This window comes from Phyllobates terribilis, unplaced genomic scaffold (assembly GCF_046119375.1).
Source record: "Phyllobates terribilis strain yellow unplaced genomic scaffold, ASM4611937v1 Scaffold_1__5_contigs__length_1240528914, whole genome shotgun sequence".
Classification (NCBI taxonomy): domain Eukaryota; kingdom Metazoa; phylum Chordata; class Amphibia; order Anura; family Dendrobatidae; genus Phyllobates; species Phyllobates terribilis.
Window position 1 is genome coordinate 413,475,882 of NW_027362761.1, and position 22,489 is coordinate 413,498,370.

Below are 22,489 nucleotides of genomic sequence, written 5' to 3' on the forward strand. Positions count from 1 at the left end.
TGAAAAAAGCATATACAGAATGGGAGGAATAGAGCTAAGCAACAGTACATGTGAAAAAGACTTAGGTATACTAATAGATCATAGACTGAACATGAGTCAACAGTGTGATGCAGCAGCAAAAAAGGCAAATACAATTCTGGGATGTATTAACAGAAGCATACAGTCTAGATCACGTGAAGTCATTATCGGTCTTTACTCCTCTTTGGTCAGACCTCATCTGGAATACTGTGTACAGTTTTGGGCACCACATTTTAAAAAAGACATAGACAAACTGGAGCAAGTTCAGAGAAGAGCGACCAGAATGGTGACTGGTCTGCAAACCATGTCCTATGAGGAACGGTTGCAGGATTTGGGAATGTTTAGCTTGCAAAAAAGAAGACTGAGAGGAGACTTAATAGCTGTCTACAAATATGTCAAGGGCTGTCACATTGTAGAAGGATCATCTTTATTCTCATTTGCACAAGGAAAGACTAGAAGCAATGGGATGAAACTAAATGGGAGGAGACACAGATTAGATATTAGAAAAAACTTTTTGACAGTTAGGGTGATTAATGAGTGGAACAGGCTGCCATGAGAGGTGGTGAGTTCCCCTTCAATGGACGTCTTCAAACAGAGGCTGGACAGACATCTGTCTGAGATGATCTAGTGAATCCTGCTTTGAGCAGGGGGTTGGACCAGATGACCCAGGAGGTCCCTTCCAACTCTACCATTCTATGATTCTATGATTCTATGATTTTAAGTCTGTGCATTGCGGTCGGCGATTGGACCGAGATCCATGGACGTCTACATGAGCCCTTACACACTAACCAAACACTGATGACACTCAGAAGCAAAACACTAATGACACGCGTACCTTTTTTTGCAAACATGAAGAAACACTGATATCTGAATATGACCTAATGTAGAATGAGGCACAGCTGAGTGTGAACTCTGAACATTTTGAAAAATGTTAAATAGCAAAAAAAACACATTTACATGGTAAAAATTCTTAGTATTAACACATAATTACAGTAAAGTATAGCTATTATTTCAGTCTAACATGATACAAAGTGTCTTATTAAGGAATACAATGGCTGACAACAGCTTCGCTCACTACTTATCTTTGAAGCAATAAACTGGACAAGAAAAATGTATCCTGTCCAATTATTTTTACCTTTGAGAGCTGAAACCCAAGTGGTTTATGGCCGCTCGTACAAATAACATATTGTGTATGGTGGAGGAAAATTGAACCTATCACAATATTTTTGTTCTGGGGTTTAGGGTAAGAAACGTACAACCCCATTATAGCATTATGTGTTAAAGGAGACTACATGCAGCACGCACAATGACTGTAAATTTCCAGAGAAGAATCATGACGGCGGCATTAAAAGCATGCATAGTGAAGCAAGGTATACTTTTTTAAAATAGAAAATTCTATGAAATTAAAAATATAAGCATTCCCCTCAAAATATTTAAAAAATGTTCCTATTTTAGCAATAGGACATTTCTGATGATGCATTCTCTTTGAGCTGACCATAGGCATGAGAAGAACATGGGTCTTCATATGGACTACTGTTTTTTTTGCTGGTAGAACTTCAACTGTTAAGAGTACTAGGGTACAGCTGATTCGATCCTATTGAATAGCTTCATACATTGTTTACGTTGATAGCAGATTGGTACGGGTGTCAGTCTCCCTCTGATCTGATATTGATGATCTGATTAGTCTTGGACAGCCCCTTTAAAGAAGAGTGCATTTCTGTTTTGCCTATTGATCGAAGACCTAACTAGCAGTGTAATTGTAAGTAGAAACTGTCAGAGGAAAGTATTGCTAGATTAATATGTCCTAACCACAGCACGAGACAATCAAACAAGCAGATGTATGCTGCCTAGGTGTTAGAACGTGACAGATCTCTGCTGCTTTCAGCGAGGCTGTCTGTTCCACAATATGTGTGTTCTTAACTTGTTGACAGCATTAACTTGTTGACATACAAGAGGAAGCTGTGTCCTCCGGGGAAGGCTATATTGGCTGTTTAGATTAATGCAGTACACCATTAAAGACATTGCATTAAACATTGCTTTGGTAGTAAAAGTGACTCTTGAAAACCTACCTTTCAACAGTGCATGCCTTTCTTGTGTTCCTTTTGTGTTTTTGCCCCCTACCTAAATAACTGATTGAATTGGTATGAGTCCAGTCAAAGAAGTTTGATTGAAGTCTACAGTTAATTACTTTAGTCTTCTTTGAAGTTCCCCAGGCCATGTTTTGTTGAGCTTAAAAGATTAACCTTTACTTGGCCAAAAAAAAAAAGATTTAACAGAAAGGAAGAAAAGCCACATTTCTGTTAAACAAGCACTAATGGGGTTTCCATTATTTTTAAAAGAAATAAGCATTACGTACCCTTGGATTCTCCTCCTTCTTCAGTGCCACTGCTCTGGTTTTCTCTGCCAGTACCATATCTCTGACCACCATGGCCATGACCAGTACCATGACCACTATGGCTAATGATTTGTTTAAGTAGTCAGGTGAGTGATGGACAAGATCCTATCATCTCAATAATGACAGTGGAGCCAAGGGGGCTTCAAAGGGTAAGTCATTTTTATTTCTTTATTTTATAAAACTCTTTACTAAAGGGACAATTTTTAAATAGGCTCACAAAACCTTTTACTATAATACCCAGTAGTTTAAAACTGCAGCAATAACTCATGATAACAATGGATAGAGTACAAACATACGATATGGACCCAATTGCATAATATTTGGCAGTGATCTACCCAGTGAGGAACCTGCAAGCTGTAAAAATGTGGCTCAGAAATACTAGTACATGGGTTCCTCATGTGAAGAGCAGTCTTGTAAGAGTCAAAACAGCACATTTATTTTTGTATAATGGCAGTTTAGAGATTTATAAATTCTAAGCCACTAAATGTGGAGTGATTCATGACAGACCCGGCAACAGTCCTATTGTATAACCAAATAATCCCTTGTTTGGACGCGTCAAACATTTCAGATTAAGGCTAAAATGATAATCCCTAAAATTCATTCTACTTTTCGGATGTGAATTATGACTTGAATGATTATTTTTTATCTTGTATGTTCTTTATTTTGTTTCTCTAGATTTTCTATATGATAAAAGCCATTGGCTTTTTGACTACAAGCTGTAGTATTTGCAGATCTTTATTCTCTTCTTTTATATTCCTAGTATTTTTAGAATTTAGCTCTTCTATGATCACTTACTTTGAATGTCCAAGAACCAGTTTATTTTGAAATACATTAATATGAATATGTTCATTTCTTTGGTGGATATCTAACATAGATTTTTTTCCCACAGCATTAAAGAGTTGAAAGAGAATCTGGAATTAGTTTTTAGTATTATCTTTACATAAAGTAAAGTAATCTATTATTCATATGCCCTTATTTATGTAAGTAATTAATTTTGTAAAACTTTAGCCAATGTTATTTGGGAAGATCATGCAAATAGGATATTCAGTTTGCAGCTTTTTACATTTTTTTTTCTTTTTGTTTTCTTACAGGGTGAAGTGAAAAGTAAAGTCTTCGAGTTAAACTACTATGAGGTCAGAAGCTTTGCTGCTATATTTCACAGTACTACAAGTTGCTGGGGCTGGATTCCCAGAAGATTCTGAGCCAATCAGTATTTCGCATGGCAACTGTGAGTAAAATATGTATACCCTCTTCACCAGGTTGTATCCCGAAAGTGAATATGATAGATTAATGATGGCATTACTGAAAAGTGTTGAATCGAATGTAGAGTTTGGGTGTTAGTGTTGTAAATAGAGGGCATTCCTTTATGGAGTTGAAGCTTAACATTTTTCACCTATGTTCTGTGGGCTATTTCAGGTGGGTGGAGGGATGGTTCCTCAAGTTTCAAAGCAAATAAACTTACAAGAATGTGGTGAGAAATATTATCATGCAAAATACTATTATATGGGTTTTCCTAGCACTATGTCTACAATTATTGCACTGGGCATCATGGATACAAAAAAATATAAAAAACTTTTATAATAGCAAAATTAAAGACATGAGCCAACATACCTGTTAGCATAAGTGGAATGTGCAGGTGCACACTCGCATTGTGGCCATTAACAGACAAAACCTAGAATAAAAACCTTGAGCAAATACCCTGCAGTAAGTGAATAAATAGTGATAGTACATGTAAATAACATTGGGTTCTTAGTTTATACTATTTTGATCAAAAGAGCGTAAAAGCCACCCTATCGCAACAAGGTGTAATCAGGACGATCCCTAACTCTAGTATCTCACCTCGCTATGTGCCAGCAGACCTCAAAATACATGGAGACAGAGCAAGACCCAGACTTTGCAGCTGATTGTGGGGAGCTATATAGACAATATGCACAGCCATTAATAATGTCCTGTCTCAGCTTCACACTTTAAAGGAGGTCTATAATCTTTGACCAGATATGATACAGTTGTTTGGCATGAAATTATATCCCTCATATTCTTCACATATTTTTCCTGGTAAAAGATTGCAAAAACAGTTAAAGACTGAACAAAAAAAACAATTTGGGGCGTTGGGCAAAATTCATGAACCACGTGGGCCGTTTTGATGAATTTTGCACAAGAACCGTCAGCGAGAACCACAACTCGAAAAAGAAAAGTGACTGCGAAAAGCAGCAAATGATGAATCTGTATTAACAACTAAATTATGATTGCATGATTAAAAAACTAGCAAATATCTACACCCCTCAAACATATCACAGTCTCGGGTAGTTACATTATAGTAAAGGACATACTGATAGGGGATTTAAAATGTCTGTAAAGTCGCTGCAGAATATGTTGGCACTTTATAAGCAAATATAAATAAATAATAGAGGAAATACTAGTTTTTACAAGTTTATACAAGTTTAAGTGGCACTTGATTAAATAGACACTTTTAAATGCATGGTATATGGCATAAAATGTTCTACAATACTATTTAAACAATTACTTTATTAAGAGGAAATATTAAAGCGGGTTCATAACCTCCTTTGGATAAAAATGATGAATTTCAATAATTCAGCACAAAAAATAGTGGAATACTTTACTCAATACTATATTATGGTGGCTCTAGGAAAAAGAGCTTTAGTTGTGTTTAAAATTTATAGTGAAAGCTTCACCAAAGTCCTGCCTTGAGCACTGGATCCAGGCCCCTGGGTTGCATAGTTACATAGATTGAAAAAATACTTAGGTTCATCAAGTTCAACATTTTTCCCCATCGGCTCCTCTACTGTGTTGGGTTCCACACAGGAGAGGGATTTCCCACCTTCCTGTCTTGGCATATGACATGTCTGTGTAAGGAGTTGGACATATTGCCCACATTCTCCCTTGAAGATACGCGTATTGTTGTAATGTGTATTGTAACATGCATTATTGGTGATAGTATTGTGTTCTGCCCGACAGTACCGAGAGTTAGGGTTAATGTTTTGGACAAGCCCAGAGTGCTAGGTGCTAAGTTGAAGGGACAGGGACAGTTTCCTGCCAAGAGGACAGATAAGGTCCAGCGTGCCACAGAAGCAGACTTAAGGTCTGACCATTCAGCAGAGTTGCGTGATGTGGGTGTCCCTAGCATGAGTGGAGACCAAGGCAGTGGATAGCGTGATGAATAGAGACCGTGAGAGAGAAATGACCAAAGGACAGGAGTGATTTACTGGAAATGGGTCCTGGAACAAGACGCCTAGCAGTACGGCCCCGAGTTTATAACTCAGAGAGGTAACGGGCCAGGACAGAACAGAGAATGTGAAATGAAGAGAGTGCCATGGGTGGAAGTTCCAAGGTGTCAGCAAGCAGAGAAGCTAAGTATCGGCCATAGTGGCAAATTAGCTCCTCTAAGGGAAAAAGACACGGAATCACTGGATGAAGGGTAGGCCTCTCACTAACTGGACTGTAGTACTGAGCTGGGTTATGGTGAAGGAAGGTGAAACAGTGGAGACAGAGACCAAGTGCCTAAAGAGAAAGGAATTGAGTCTGTGCGTGAAAATGCTCTGTATTGTGAAGGAAAGGTTCCTCAAGCTGTATACCCGCTATCTCTTGTACATGATCCCCACCAAGTTATCGTTCAGTAAAAAGTTTATTTTTGACTGGCGGTCTCCCTCCTTGACCTGCTCAACATCAGGTCCTGGCCAACTCAAGCCATCAGTAACATGCAGCCTGCAAGGGCGTAGCACCTCCTTAGACGAAGTCCACATACCCAGCCTGGACCCCCACCTTCATGAAACATGCCAGGGCATGAGAGACGAGTACCTCACCCATGGCTCCCGCCCCATGCCATGTTAATAACTGTCTTATTTGAATTGACAAGACAATCCCTCTTCTGTCTATGAATGGGCCATAACAGATAAGGGGGCTGGCTTATGTAGTGAAATGATCCAGGTAACCCACCTCCTTTACACAAATCACTGGCCCCATGTTGCTATAAGGATGTTCCTTTGTGAAACCCAACATTGGAGCTGATCTGCTGGGAAACGAGGCCACCACTGATTCTGGGACATCAGTGGAGCTTTAATAGTGAAAGTACAGTAGTAAGTTTTAAATATTAAAATGTAACAAATCTGAATATCTTTTTATCTACCAGGACAAATGTGCTATAATGTCAAGATAGTTTACGGAAACTTGTATTCTACCTTTAGATCATTGAATGCAGATTGTCATAAACCAGGCTGACAGAAGTGTCATGGAATTTATATTATTATTATTATTATTTATTATTATAGCGCCATTTATTCCATGGCGCTTTACATGTGAAAAAGGGGGTATAATACAAGAACAATTTCAATAATCTTGAACACAATGTGACAGCGACTGGTACAGGCGGAGCGAGGTTGCTTCCTCTATTGCTGTAATATTCCTTGAAGTAAAGGGAATGATAATAAGTGTAAAATAAGTTATTGCTGTTAACGCACATCTGCTGAGCTGGAGGGAACTCTCACATTCCAATATATGTCCTCTTAACTAATAATGAGAATAGTGTACATCTCATTCTTTAAAGGTTAAACCCATGTTAGGCTTAAAAAGAGTTTGACAGCACAAAACTACTGTTCAAACCAAGCACAGGCACTTGACACACCTATGGCAAGGCCGTGTAGTTCAATGCATCTTGCCACCTGCTTGTTTTCAAACTATTTCCACTCTTGTTTGGCTCCTGTAAACCAAGACCTGTCAATAAAGAATAGATTATGTAAAACAAGTAGGTGGCAAGGTGCACTGAACTGCTGTGCTGGAGATGGGTAGGTGCACTGAACTGCTCTGCTGTAGGTGGGAAGGTGCACTGAACTGCTCTGCTGTAGGTGGGAAGGTGCACTGATCTGCTCTGCTGGAGGTGGGAAGGTGCACTGAATTGCTCCACTGTAGCTGGGAAGGTGTACTGAACTGCCCTGCTGTAGGTGGGAAGGTGCACTGAACTGCTCCACTGTAGGTGGGAAGGTGAACTGAACTGCTGTACTGTAGGTGGGAAGGTGCACTGAACTGCTCCACTGTAGGTGGGAAGGTGAACTGAACTGCTCTGCTTTAGGTGGGAAGGTGCACTGATCGGCTCCGCAGTAGGTGGGAAGGTGCACTGAACTGCTCTGCTGGAGGTGGGAAGGTGCACTGAACTGCTGTGCTGGAGGTGGGAAGGTGCACTGAACTTCTGTGCTGTAGGTCGGAAGGTGCACTGAACTGCTCTGCTGGAGGTGGGAAGGTGCACTGAACTGCTGTGCTGGAGGTGGGAAGGTGCACTGAACTGCTGTGCTGGAGATGGGTAGGTGCACTGAACTGCTGTGCTGGAGGTGGGAAGGTGCACTGAACTGCTCTGCTGGAGCTGGAAAGGTGCACTGAACTGCTGTGCTGGAGATGGGTAGGTGCACTGAACTGCTGTGCTGGAGATGGGTAGGTGCACTGAACTGCTGTGCTGGAGATGGGAAGGTGCACTGAACTGCTGTGCTGTAGGTGGGAAGGTGCACTGAACTGCTCTGCTGTAGGTGGGAAGGTGCACTGAACTGCTCTGCTGTAGGTGGGAAGTTGCACTGAACTGCTGTGCTGGAGGTGGGAAGGTGCACTGAACTGCTCTGCTGGAGGTGGGAAGGTGCACTGAACTGCTCTGCTGTAGGTGGGAAGGTGGACTGAACTGCTTGGCCACGCCAAGGTGCACCAAGATCCTGTACTTGGTTTGAACAGTCGTTTGTACTGACAGACCGCCTTTAAAATTTTCTTGGAAAAGTATTTTATATGCAGACTCTAGCTGAAGTCTTAAGTCTGCACAGCGGATAAACTCTTGGCGTATCTACTGTTAATCTCCTCAACTAACCTACTTAAAAGCTGTAGATTCTTAAGAACATGACCAGTCCTCTACTTTTGAGCATTATCAGCCTGCAGAATAGATTTAGTGTTACTGAAAAGTGCGCTTCCGACGAGCTTAACATGGATCTGAATGCAAATGACTTTTACTGCATCAAGTTTCTGCAAAAGCCAAAGATATCTTACTACACTTATAAAACTCATGCAGCCACTAAACTATAATTGGGAAATAAAGAATCACAAATTTAATTACATATTTTAAAATTACTTAACAAAAAAAATTGACATAACATAGTAAATGTTTATGATATTCTGGAAGCAGATTTAAAAAATGCAGAACTTCTGGCTCTTTAAATAAAAAGTTCTCTGTTAGCTTCAAGTAAGAATTTACATGTTAAAGAGTTGTACCAAGTAGTAGGCGATGTTCAGGTTTGTAATTTTTCTAGCTATAGGAGAATACAAAATGATAGACAGAAAAAACAGATCTGATATTGTTCAGTAAAAATGACCTGTTTATTTGGTTCCTTGTTTTTTAACCCTATTTAAATAAATTGCTCTTTTTTATTAATAGATATCTGATTTACTGATTTAGGCTCCTTTCACATTGCATTTTTGCCCACGCTTGCTGGTCCCGTCGGGGCTTCCATTTGTACCCCCGCAACATGGGATTTGGGCATGTGCGCCGATGGAGCCATAGACTATAATGGTGCCGACAGAGTCAACATGTGCTCTGATGTGTTTCATTTTCGGGCATATACGCGTACTGGAGGCGGACTCTCAGACGCAGTCTACTATGTCTGAGTGTCCGCCTCCAGTAGGCGTATATGTCCGAAAATAATGCACGTCAGAGGACATGTTGATTCTGTCAGCACCATTATAGTCTATAGCCCTATCGGCCAATACACCCAAATCCCGTTTTGCTGGGGGTTCAGATGCAACCCCCGACGGGATCAGCCAACGTGGACAAAAATGCAATGTGAAAGGAGTTTTCAGCACATCTGCTTTATTAGAAAAACACTCAGCAAAATACAGACATCATGTGTGCTGCTGTTGTCATGGAAAGTAATGGAAATAATGTGACTGTAAAAACATAGTAGGAAATAATCATGAAAGGAATTTTTGAAGCCTGTTTTGCTTGTGGCTGCGTTGCTGTTATTTGCACCAAATTTCTTAAAGGAATCTGTTAGGTCTTTGCTCTGTAATATGAGCATAGCATGAGGTAGGGGTTAAACACTGAGTTCAACGATGTGTTACTTTGTTGTTATTTATCTACACTGAAGGTCTTATCACCTGGTGATTATCAGTGTGGGGACTACAGCAGCAAGTACATGGTAGTCCGACTCCACACCCTCCTGTGATGATCAGCTCACTGTCTATAGACAAGGTACATACAGTGCTCGGTGTGAGCAGAGTTAGCTGTGGTGTGGGTGGGGCACCTTTCTCAGCTCTGCTTCAAGCTAAATCTAAAAACACTGATTGTCAGTACAGCTGCACCCAGTAAACTTAGTGATACTTCATTGGATTGAGCGTCTCTCTGCCTAAATCATGCTGCTCTCAGATGAGGTATCAAAAATCTGCTGACAGATTCTCTTTAAAGTGTTGCATGATATTGGATAAATTTGGTGCACCTTTCTTTTCCTCTGTCTAGAATTAATTTTCCACTTTTTACACCACCCTATTCTCCCACTGAAGGTAGTTAGTAATTCATAATTCTTGTTCGAATTTCATTTGCTTAAAGAAACATTCCCATGTTTTTTTTTATTAAATGTGTGTATATGTGCATGTAATGTAGTGCGAGTGCATTAATATACTCACCTACCGCCATTCTCTCCGGTGTCCAGCACCGTTCTGCACCTGTTTTCAGTGACGTCACCACCCTGCAGACTCTCCTGATTGTGCTGTGTGACCCGGAAGTGGCTTTTACATTGTAAGTCTATGGAGCGTCAGAACGAGGCCCCATAGACTTACATTGTAAAAGAGACTTCTAGCTCAAAAATAAAGCATGGAGTGAGCCGACTAGTCACAATTGCGCTGATGTCATTCAGAAGTGTAGCAGAACGCCGCTGGACACTGCAGAGAGCGGCGGTAGGTGAGTATATTAATACACTCACACTACATTACATGTACACATACTAGTGCTTCTTTCTAATTTAGAATATCATCAAAAAGTTAATTTATTTCAGTTCTACAATACAAAAAACTCATATATTATATAGAGTCATTACAAACAGAGTGATCTATTTCAAGGGTTTATTTCTGTTAATGTTGATGATTATGGCTTACAGCCAATGAAAACACAAAAGTCATTTTCTCAGTAAATTAGAGTACTTTATAACAACAGCTTGAAAAATGTTTTTACAATCCGAAATGTTGGCCTACTGAAATGTACGTTCAGTAAATGTACTCAATACTTGGTCGGAGCTCCTTTTGCATCAATTACTGCATAAATGCGGCGTGGCATGGAGGCGATCAGCCTGTGGCACTGCTGAGGTGTTATGGAAGCCCAGGTTGCTTTGATAGCAACCTTCAGCTCGTCTGCATTGTTGAGTCTGGTGTCTTTCATCTTCCTCTTGACAATACCCCATAGATTCTCTATGGGGTTAAGGTCAGGCGAGTTTGCTGGCCACTCAAGCACAGTGATACTGTTGTTTTTAAACCAGGTATTGGTACTTTTGGAAGTCGGACAGGTGCCAAGTCCTGCTGGAGAATGAAATTTCCTTCTCCAAAAAGCTTGTCGGCAGAGGGAAGCATGAAGTGCTCTAAAATTTCCTGGTAGACGGCTGCACTGACTTTGGTCTTGATAAAACACAGTGGACCTACACCAGCAGATGACATGGCTCCCCAAACCATCACTGATTGTGGAAACTTCACACTAGACCTCAAGCAGCTTGGATTGTGTACCTCTCCACTCTTCCTCCAGACTCTGGGACCTTGATTTCCAAATGAAATGCAAAATTTACTTTAATCTGAAAACAACAACTTGGTCCACTGAGCAACAGTCCAGGTCTTTTTCTCCTTGGCCCAGGTCAGATGCTTCTGGCGTTGTCTATTGGTCATGAGTGGCTTCACACAAGGAATGTGACACTTGTAGCCCATGTCCTGGATACATCTGTGTGTGGTGACTCTTGAACCTATGACTCCAGCAGAAGTCCAAATCTTTGAATGGCCTTTTCTTAACAATACTTTCAAGGCTGCGGTTATCCCGGTTGCTTATGCACCTTTTTCTACCACACTTTTTTCTTCCACTCAACTTTCTATTAATATGCTTGGATACAGCACTCTGTGAACAGCAAGCTTCTTTAGCAATGACCTGTTGTGGCTTACCCTCCTTGTGGAGTGTGTCAATGACTGCCTTCTGGACATCTGTCAAGTTAGCAGTCTTCCCCATGATTGTGGAGCCTACTGAAACAGACTAAGGGACCTTTTTAAACACTTAGGAAGTCTTTGCAGGTGTTTTTTGTTAACTATTCTAATTTACTGAGATAATGATTTTTGTGTTTTCATTAGCTGTAAGCCATAATCATCAACATTAACAGAAATAAACACTTGAAATAAATCACTGTTTGTAATGACTCTATATAATATATGAGTTTCACTTTTTGAATTAAAGAACAGAAATAAATTAACTTTTTGATGATATTATAATTTAGTGAGAAGCACTTGTATTTAAAAAATATACAGTACAGACCAAAAGTTTGGACACACCTTCTCATTTAAAGATATTTCTGTATTTTCATGACTATGAAAATTGTACATTCACACTGAAGGCATCAAAACTATGAATTAACACATGTGGAATTATATACTTAACAAAAAAGTGTGAAACAACTGAAAATATGTCTTATATTCTAGGTTCTTCAAAGTAGCAACCTTTTGCTTTGATGACTGCTTTGCACACTCTTGGCATTCTCTTGATGAGCTTCAAGAGGTAGTCACCGGAATTGGTCTTCCAACAATCTTGAAGGAGTTCCCAGAGATGCTTAGCACTTGTCGGCCCTTTTGCCTTCACTCTGCGGTCCAGCTCACCCCAAACCATCTCGATTGGGTTCAGGTCTGGTGACTGTGGAGGCCAGGTCATCTGGCGTAGCACCCCATCACTCTCCTTCTTGGTCAAATAGCCCTTACACAGCCTGGAGGTGTGTTTGGGGTCATTGTCCTGTTGAAAAATAAATATGATCCAACTAAGTGCATTCCAGATGGAATAGCATGCGCTGCAAGATGCTGTGGTAGCCATACTGGTTCAGTATGCCTTCAGTTTTGAATAAATCCCCAACAGTGTCACCAGCAAAGCACCCCCACACCATCACACCTCCATCCTCCATGCTTCACGGTGGGAACCAGGCATGTAGAGTCCATCCATTCACCTTTTCTTCATCGCACAAAGACACGGTGGTTGGAACCAAAGATCTCAAATTTCGACTCATCAGACCAAAGCACAGATTTCCACTGGTCTAATGTCCATTCCTTGTGTTCTTTAGCCCAAACAAGTCTCTTCTGCTTGTTGCCTGTCCTTAGCAGTGGTTTCCTAGCAGCTATTTTACCATGAAGGCCTGCTGCACAAAGTCTCCTCTTAACAGTTGTTGAAGAGATGTGTCTGCTGCTAGAACTCTGTGTGGCATTGACCTGGTCTCTAATCTGAGCTGCTGTTAACCTGCGATTTCTGAGGCTGGTGACTCGGATAAACTTATCCTCAGAAGCAGAGGTGACTCTTGGTCTTCCTTTCCTGGGGCGGTCCTCATGTGAGCCAGTTTCTTTGTAGCTCTTGATGGTTTTTGCAACTGCACTTGGGGACACTTTCAAAGTTTTCCTCTTGAAGCTCATCAAGGGAATGCCAAGAGTGTGCAAAGCCGTCATCAAAGCAAAAGGTGGCTACTTTGAATAACCTAGAATATAAGACATATTTTCAGTTGTTTCACACTTTTTTGTTAAGTATATAATTCCACATGTGTTAATTCATAGTTTTGATGCCTTCAGTGTGAATGTACAATTTTCATAGTTATGAAAATACAGAAAAATCTTTAAATGAGAAGGTGTGTCCAAACTTTTGGTCTGTACTGTATATGGGGGGGCTTCTTTAGCAAATCACACTTTTGAAAGTTCCAACACTGAATAAAACAGTAAAAAAGTTGCACATTTTTGTGCAAAAACTGCACATTATATTTGTGTATTGGAAGTGTGTAATATGGAATCTGAATATTTTTTTATATATTTTAATAATAAAAATATTTGTTATTGTATTGTAGTTTGAGCAATGTGATGCACTAATGTCCATTTATCAAAAGTTTGAAATGAAAATAGTATGAAAATGAACTCTACCTAAGAATGCGCAAAATTATTTAGAAAATACCACATTCCAGCCTACATTTAAATTATAATGATATATATTTATTAAAATGACTGTAAGAGGCAAGTACAATTCTTGAAATGGAATATTTCAGCATATGTAATTTATTAAATTATTAGTTTTAGGTTTCTAGTCATAAATCTTAAATGATTGTTGTGGGTTAAAAGGATTTTCAAAGAAAGCTGATCCATGAAACTCTTAAGCTCCTTAAATTTTTACGAAATCCAGTGTGAATTACTACTTGAGAGTTGTAACCTTTTGATGTATTGTTGATTTCAGTTTCTTGAATTTCCAATGTGTCACCTTTCAATTGTTAGCACTGTAAAAGGACATCATGAAAAATGGTTTGTTTCGTATAAAGAAGGTCACGTTATGTGACCACTGTGCTACAACATTCAAAGAGTTTTTGCATCATTTCTAAGAAGTTCTTTTGCTCCATTTTTTTTCTTACAGTTACTAAACAGTATCCGGTATTTGTGGGGCACAAACCAGGAAGAAACAACACACAGAGGCACAAAATGGACATCCAACAGATCATGATAATGAATCGGACGCTGTACATAGCTGCTAGGTTAGTAAACCCTTTATTAGAGATCACTAGGAAAAAGCAAATTTAAATATATATTACTACTAACATCTGTTGATCCAGACATTGTAACAGAATTGGTTCTGTCCTAGTCAATGAACACCAAAGTCGAAATGAAATAGGATTGGAAATCTTGTGCAATATATTGGTATCCCGTTATAGAGCAGGAGGAGCTGGCCAGATCAATATAGACTGTAGGTTTGTGGGGAAAAATTCAGTATAAGAGCTTGTGCAGACGACCGTTCAAGTGTTATCCGACAAAATATCAGATCGCACTACTAATGTTATTCTAAGGAACCGTGCACATGTCTGATTCTTTTCCTCAAACAGAATCTTTCTGAGGGAAAAATTGCAACATGCTCGAGTTGGATCTGATTATCGGATCGCACTTGGGCATGCAAGTCAATGAGTCCGTGGAAAATATCAGACTGCACTTGGATGAGTGCAGTCCAATTTTAACGTATTTTAATGTACTGACAGAATGGAGAAGACGGAGACATTTTTTTCCCATCTTTTCCTTATCCGAGAAAATCAGAGCACACTATGTCCACACTCTGATCAAACTCTGATCAGAGTGTGATTAACATAATTGGCCCGATTCTCCCAGTTGAGAGAATATATGCTGGTGTGACCCTAGCCTAACTTGTATTACAATCTCTGTTCAATACATGGATATAAGAAATGGTTAGGGGAATCATGATCCCAACAAAAATTCGATATAGAGAACTCCTGAATAATACATAGTGCCTACAGAGATATAGAGTGTATGAACTCCAATAAAATGAGCAAGAAATGTATAAAAATATAACAATTTTTATTAAATATAAGAAAATGCACTAAAATTGCATGCAGCAAAACGAATAGCAGGATGGTCAATGGTGAAGGCTCAAAAACTGGACAGATACACACATTATTGGACCAAAAGGTAAATGTCTAATGGTGGCTATGAGTTAAAGACTGCTGACAAAGGCGACCAGGTAATATATGCATGTACATAGAGACTATACAGGATATATAGCCTTAATTTAGGCACAAATAATCTCTAGTAGATAAAGTGCATAGTAACACTGGGACTGGTAATAGTGATCTTGATAGTTAGATTAAAAAAGCAATAAGCAGCAGTTCACAGGAAATATAATGCTCTCCCATGTATCTATGTGTCCCTGTGTGTAAGTCCACAATCCCGACGCGCGTTTCTCTTGGGCTTCCTCAGGGGCTGTATTGGAATTGCTGTCAATTACTAATTGGGACGAACCACTGGACTCCTAAGCCAAAATGAGGAAAGATTTCAAATAATAAATGACAAGTTTCCCACAATCCAATATATCAATGTGTTGAGCTCCCCCTCCTCTATAACCTGCTAGACTAGAGGAGGAGGAGGATAGACTAGACTCCATGTTCAGTGTGACAGGTTCCCTTTAATATCTAATTTATTACATAGTTTCCATTGAATATACTGTTTTTAAAACCTCATTAAAAGTGTACGGTATGGAATACTGCTTATACAATAGCCATGCTGTGTTGCTGCTGGATGATTCATTTATAAAGGAGAAAAAAGTCTACAATTTCCTGCTACTTCTTTTCATTCACTCGCTTGTGTTGATTCCTAATGACTTGTTATTGCAAGAAAAAAAAATCTCATTGGTTATTGCAGAACGGCCATTGTTTGTCTAACACTGTTCAGGAATGAGTGGACGAGAACCGATAGACCTTGTGCGGCTTAGGGTGCCTCATTATACTATTGCAGACATAGGTAACATGGAGAAAGCTTTTGATTTGACTATAGCAGGCCTTTACTTTTGACAACTTTTTTTTTTATTTTCCATTACAAGGTGTGAGAGATGTGCACAGATCATCCTCATCACTGTGACATCTATGCTGAAGTATCTCCTTTTAATTACTGTGAGCCTTAGACCTTTGACTGGCGTGATATTCTTCTCATTATCACAGTGTATGGTTTCATCTTGCTGCTTTTACTACTTCTATTGCAGAATACTGTACCAGTTAAAAGGACCTGGGTAATTACCATAGCAGACAATGGAGGCGATAAGATTCGCTCGCCTTGTGTTAGCAGACTGGAATAAATGCGGAGATATGGGTTTGTTCTAATTATCGTCCTTTGAATGTAATTTATAGCTGATTATTTACCAGCCGAATGTTCATGTCAATCATGGCCATGCATTCATTTACTGCTTTTTTCTGAAGAAAATCTTCACTCAAGTGAGAGATAAAATAATAATGGCGAAATCCATGTTAGCTTCAAGGCTTCAATATTACTTTGAGCATGAAAATAATGTTAATACATTTCCAATATTTTGCATCTCTTAAGGTGTCCAGGGATTTACCTTAATAAGATTTCAATGCTGCTTTCCTTGTCGACATACATAGATCTTAATATGTCTCTCCTTACAGACATGTTTAACCAAAGACAAGATTTCTTGTCTTTCCTGGAGTAATTGGAACTTTGACATCTATAGTAACTTCCACATTATAATATACAGTAATTGGGTACAAATTTTTACTATCTAAAGGCGGCCATACCCATTAATGTCGACCAAACCCATGCGATTTTGGCTTGGACAACCAGGGTGGTCAACTTGACTTTATTTTTCCTGGAAGGATTTTTAAAAAAGTCAAGGACAGACAATATTTTTTATGGACACATTGGAAAACCATAATAAATAATTATGTTTATAAGTGATCCATGTCTGCAGCCCATAATTCTGATATAATGACCTGACCTGCATTCACTGAAAACTGTAAAATGATGATAATTACAGTCAAAATAATCTGTATAAGTTTATTCAGTCTTAAAACCAATCACGGAATCCTTACATTTTTTTACTGGTAGGGCAAAAAAAAAAGTGCCCTATTTTTACGGACGGTCCTGAAATTTCTGGTCGGTGGGCTACCCTGATACTAACTAACAAAGATAAATGTCTTCTTACTGCAACTTGAAATTTGGCGGCACTGTGCCACTACATTAGACAGAAATTCAATCCTTACTGGTTTCTCCATGACCACTTTCACTATCAATAGTTGCAACTGGCAGTGTAACCTTTCAGATCTTAAAGGGAGCTTGTCATGTCTGCAGATATAGGGTTAATCACAGGTAAATGGCATTAAAATCATGCCTGCCTTACTGGAAACATGGCTACAGGGAGAAAATGTAGTAATATCCTTCTTGTAGCTAATTGATTTCATTCACAGGGGAAGTGCATGGAGCAGTTACGGTTATCACTCACTACTCAATTAGCGGCAGCTGTAGTCACTCCCCAGCACTTTGATTGACAGCCTCCTGTGCTGTAGCTGTAAGCAGCTAAAGGAAAGATATACCTTAATTTTCTACCTGTATCTACACTTTCAGTAAGGCAGACAGTAATAATTTTAACACTGGACCCGCAGAAGCACTTGCTCAAGCCCGAAACAGCTGTTGTCTGCTTTCCCTCCCTGCTTGCCACTGTTTTATCCAAGTTATGAAATAAAGGATACATGATTTTACAGGAATGGTGGGTGCAGATTTTCATTATCTTTTTGCCTTGGATGATTTTAACACCATTTACCTGCTGATTAACCATATTATCTGCAGTTATGTAGTGTTTTCCAATGTGGTGGTTCCCTTTATTGTGCTTCGCTACAGGTATCATGTAGCCATAGCTTATAGATTGTCAGCTTACTCTACCCTACAAAGAGTTGACCACTTGGCCAAGAACATGATATGCCTTGTTAGAAGATATGCCAGAGTGGTTCCCTGCCATATTTGAACATTATCCTATTGTCCTAGATCAGTTTCAGAACTGGGTTCTGGAAAAAAAAAACCTGGATGATTACTACATTTCATTTACTCATTTTTTTCTTTTACATTGTGCTCACCTTCACAAAGGTAATGATAGATACATATGGGCAACACGGTGGCGCAGTGGTTAGCACTGCAACACTGGGGTCCTGGGTTCAAATTCCACCAAGGATGACATCTGCAAGGAGTTTGTATGTTCTCCTCGTGTTTGTGTCGGTGTTCCTCTTCCACTCCAAAAACATACTGATAGGCAATCTAGATTTTTAGCCCAAATCGGGACAGTGATGACTGTCTGTAAAGCGCTATGAAATTAATGGCGCTATATAAGTGAGTAAAATAAATAAATGGGCAGCACAGTGGCTCAGTGGTTAGTACTGCAGCCTTGCAGCACTGGTGTCCTGGGTTCAAATCCCACCAAGCACAACATCTGCAGGGGGTTTGTATGTTCTCCCCATGTTTGCCTGGGTTTCCTCCAGGTACTCCAGTTTCCTCCCACACTCCAAAGACATACTGATAGGGAATTTAGATTGTGAGCCCCAATGGGGACAATGCCAATATTGTCTGTGAAGCGCTGTGGAATTAATGGTGCTATATAAGTGAGTAAAATAAATTAATAAATAAATACAGATAAAATTCATGTAAAATAAGGAGGCCAGGACAAAACTTGTCATTTTATATATCCATTATTTTATTTAAATATATGGATGCCACAATGAGCAGTGTTTTACACTATTAATGGGTTAAAACAAAAGACATTGCACTGAAACACTGAGCACCCACCTAGCCTGAAGGCCAGAAAGGTTTTACCACTGTGCACAGAAGCACATGTCAAAAGATTCACACCCTTCAGGAATCCACAGAGTTGTTCATTCAGCAGCTGTTGCAGCACAACTCGTGTAGACATACATTATATTGGTGGTCATGGGTCACAAACAGCCAGTATCACTGCAGAATAGTCTACCCGAGCGAGTCTATGTCATGGTAACTAATTTTGGCAATTCTAAACAGAGGTGTGAGAAGGAGATTTTTGGTTTCTGTTTGTGCTAAAGTAGCGGAATTAAAAGCTGGTTTATTACTTACAATTTATGGAACTTAGTGTTTGGGCAAAACAAAGTCTTTTTTGTCTAGAACGGAAAAGACTCTAGTTAGTAAACCAGTTGAGTTGCATGAGGAATGGAGACTTCGCACCGTGTTAGCAAACAGAGGTGGGAAGTGCAATTATACTGCTATTAGGTTTCATTGAAACGGGATTGCTTATGTCATAGACCAAACTTAGCAATATGTGAGAGAGCAAGCCAAGCAGAAAGGTTTTCAGGTCTTCTCAATGCAGCCATATTAATGAGGATTCCTTGGCAATTTTTAGGTATCCATGTGAATAGACCTATATTGCTGCTTTGTGACTGATTTCTAATGGGGTTCAATCAAGCACAATGCAAGAACAAAAATGAAAACCGTAAATTAACACTGGAAAAGGCGCAGCCCAGACAACATGGGGGGTGTCCGCTAATACTCACTTTAGCTAAAAACGATCAGCCTGATTATTTTGTCTGTTGTGTTGCAGCATTTCTCTGCAGAAGAACAAAATGGTCACAGCAAATTAAGTTAAAAGCTAATGTTATTCTTCTAATGACCCAGACTGTGCTTCAGCCATTAAAGTGAACTGCATGATAAAGTGCAGCGTCCAGCTCCTAGGAAGCAAACAGAAGTTCTTTTCTTTAGCAAATCCAGAACACCCCATATTGCAACATTTGTCAGACAACAGAACCTAATTACAAAAGAATTTAACCACAAGCGTTAAGTAGTTGTTGGAAATCCTCAACTCATTTCTAGTTATTTGGCACGTGGTGTAAATGCAAATGGTTTACTAGCTCTGCTCCCAGATGCTCCTTATTAACCTGTTTAATGCCAGTTTTACAATCTATCCATACCCTTACAGAAAAACTATGACTTCATGCACAAACCGAGAAGTGTATGGAAGTACCAGCTTGTCAAGGAAGACTATTTCATCTTTATTTGGGGCTTCATAGATAAATGAATCTCCTACTTGTTTGAACGTAATAGCATCTTTTCATTGATTTCAGTGGGGGGATACTACTGCCTTATTAAATCAAGATTATTAAGTAAAAGTTGAAAAAAAAAATGGTTCCTAGTGAATATTTGTTCAGGCTTAGATCAAACACTCTATCTACTAATGACCATTCTGGATACAAGAGGACGTGAGTGGCCAAATGTTTCATCAGATCTAGGCTAAGTCACCAAACTGCAGGATGCCAGTCTGAGAATGGTATAAAATTATACTTATATTTTAATATATGTATCTAGTCTATTAAATGTGAAGAAAATATTTTAATATATTCTTTAAAACTTGCCATTTTTCACTTTATATTCATATATTTTAGGTTTGTAGTTATGCTACTTCTAGTTCTGTTTAATATGCCTTAAATAATATACCTTAGTATAGTAGTTTTACATGGATTGCAAAAGATCTCTAATGGTGTCCTGTGGAATCCGGCACCAAGAAATTAGCAGCAAATTTTTTATGTTCACAGATTGAGATATGGGGAAGTTGGAAGCTAAGACAGCACTAAACTCATTGCAAAAATAGACTAGGAATAGTATGAGGAACATGATGGTGTGGCAAGCACTGGGCGATGCCACTAATGTTAGGGAATTCCATTGTCATGACAGGCTGGTCTGCAACAATGTTTAGGCAGCTGATGGATATCAAAGTAACCTCCACATGAATGCCAGGCACCCCAAGGTTTCCCCCGCAGAATATTCCCTAAGGTGCATTTACACTGAAAACTTATCGTGAATGAGCGCTCCGAGGAATTCTCCTTCTGTGATTGGCTTCCCATTTACATGTAAAGATAATCACCCGATGATCGAGCAATCATTCATCTATTCATTTATTCAGCACAAAGATCATCGCTCTCGGCAGCACATCTTACTGTGTAAGCAAGACTCGCACCGCTAAGAACAATGGCAGCCTATACGCACAGAACGATCTACTTCAGCTCAGTGCACATCGGGAGTGTGATCTGCCAGTGTAAACAGACAATTAAATAACCGCCGTTCAGCAAACAAGCAGCTGATCAGAGGTCATTTAGTGACACCAGTCATTAGGGGTCTTAGCTTATCATACGGTTTCTGATGGATTTTCTTATTACATTAGTGCATTCTGGTGCCATGTCCATAGACCAGTTCTGATGTTGATGTGCCCCTTATTGCAACTTTTAGCAGTGCACAGGGGTCACTATGGGCACTCTGACCAGTCTCTGGTGATGCCGCAGTATACTCAGCTGGCTGTGATTTGCTGTGTGTTGTGACACCTTTCTATCATAGCCAGAATGGGCTTTTTCTGCTCTTTACTGTACCATAGCTCTTGTGCAGGATTGGATCAGACGAGTTAACACTGTGTCCATGTGTGTCTATGAGCCTACGAATATAATTATTTTAATAATGTTAATATATCCGCTAAATCAACAATCCTTGGTGTTGTATTTGGAGAAAACAAGTGACGCTTGTCAGGATAGTGGATCTTTACAATATCCTCAGTAATCCTCATAAAATGCTAAAAAAGTGATAATTGGTTGTCGTTGTTTCCTGCTATACATTTTATTTTTATTATTTTGATTTTTCATTAGATTTTGTTTTGCCTATTTGCGTTCAGTCCCCATTATCAGAGGTGTAACTATAGTGGGTGCTCGGTTTCCATCCACACCCGGTCCCTGGAGCTCATATGAGAAGACCAGTGCCATTAAAGGGAACCTGTCATGTCAAAAATTGCTATTAACCTGCAGGTTCTTAGCATTCTTAGGCTTAGTGCCCACGATGCAGAAATGAAGCAGAAATTTTCCTGAGCATTTCTGCATCTCCTTGGCAGAAAAACGCATGCGGTTCTTACATGCGTTTTAACGCGTATTTGACGCGTATTTGCCATGCTTTTTTCCAATGCATTGTATAGGCAAATACGCATGCAGAAACACACAAGAATTGGTCATGTCCGTATTTTTTCTGCGAGTAAAATCTGCGCAGAAAAAATACGGACCATGTGCACAGAACTTGCAGAATGTCATAGGAAGTCATGGGATAAGGTATGCAATGCGTTTCTGGAGCGTTTACGCGCTGCAAATACGCACCAAAACAGCATCATGGGTACACAGCCTTAAGCACTGAAAGCCTGGCTACAGGGAGGAAATGACCTTTATTCCTTCCTGAAGCCTCCATATTTCAGTTATAGAGGCACAAATTCAGTTACTGCTCAGTACATAGTGAGCTGTGGTTGCAACCACGCACCGCCACTGACTGACAGCCAGCTCAGCATTGTATCAGTGAAGATTCGGCTGTCACTCAGTGCAGGGCCGTGGCTACAACCACTGAGCGGTAACTGAAGGCCCACCTCTATGACTGAAAGACAGAGGATGCTGGGAGGAATAAAGTTCATTTATTCCCAGTAGCGGGGCTTTCACTGCGGTGGCCGCGCAGCTATAGAACGTTATT

General features: G+C 39.7%; 1 protein-coding gene across 8 annotated transcripts in view; it reads left to right on the forward strand.

Annotated features, from left to right (window-relative positions):
* SEMA6A (semaphorin 6A) overlaps nucleotides 1-22,489 on the forward strand; it is a 294,872-nt gene that overhangs the window by 102,521 nt on the left and 169,862 nt on the right. For all 8 annotated transcript variants that reach the window (XM_073676968.1, XM_073676972.1, XM_073676976.1 and 5 more), the window contains 2 exons: nucleotides 3,505-3,641; nucleotides 14,058-14,175. In XM_073676968.1, coding sequence (XP_073533069.1) covers nucleotides 3,542-3,641; nucleotides 14,058-14,175 — 218 coding nt within the window. In that variant the 5' untranslated portion in view covers nucleotides 3,505-3,541. The remainder of the gene's footprint in view (nucleotides 1-3,504; nucleotides 3,642-14,057; nucleotides 14,176-22,489) is intronic.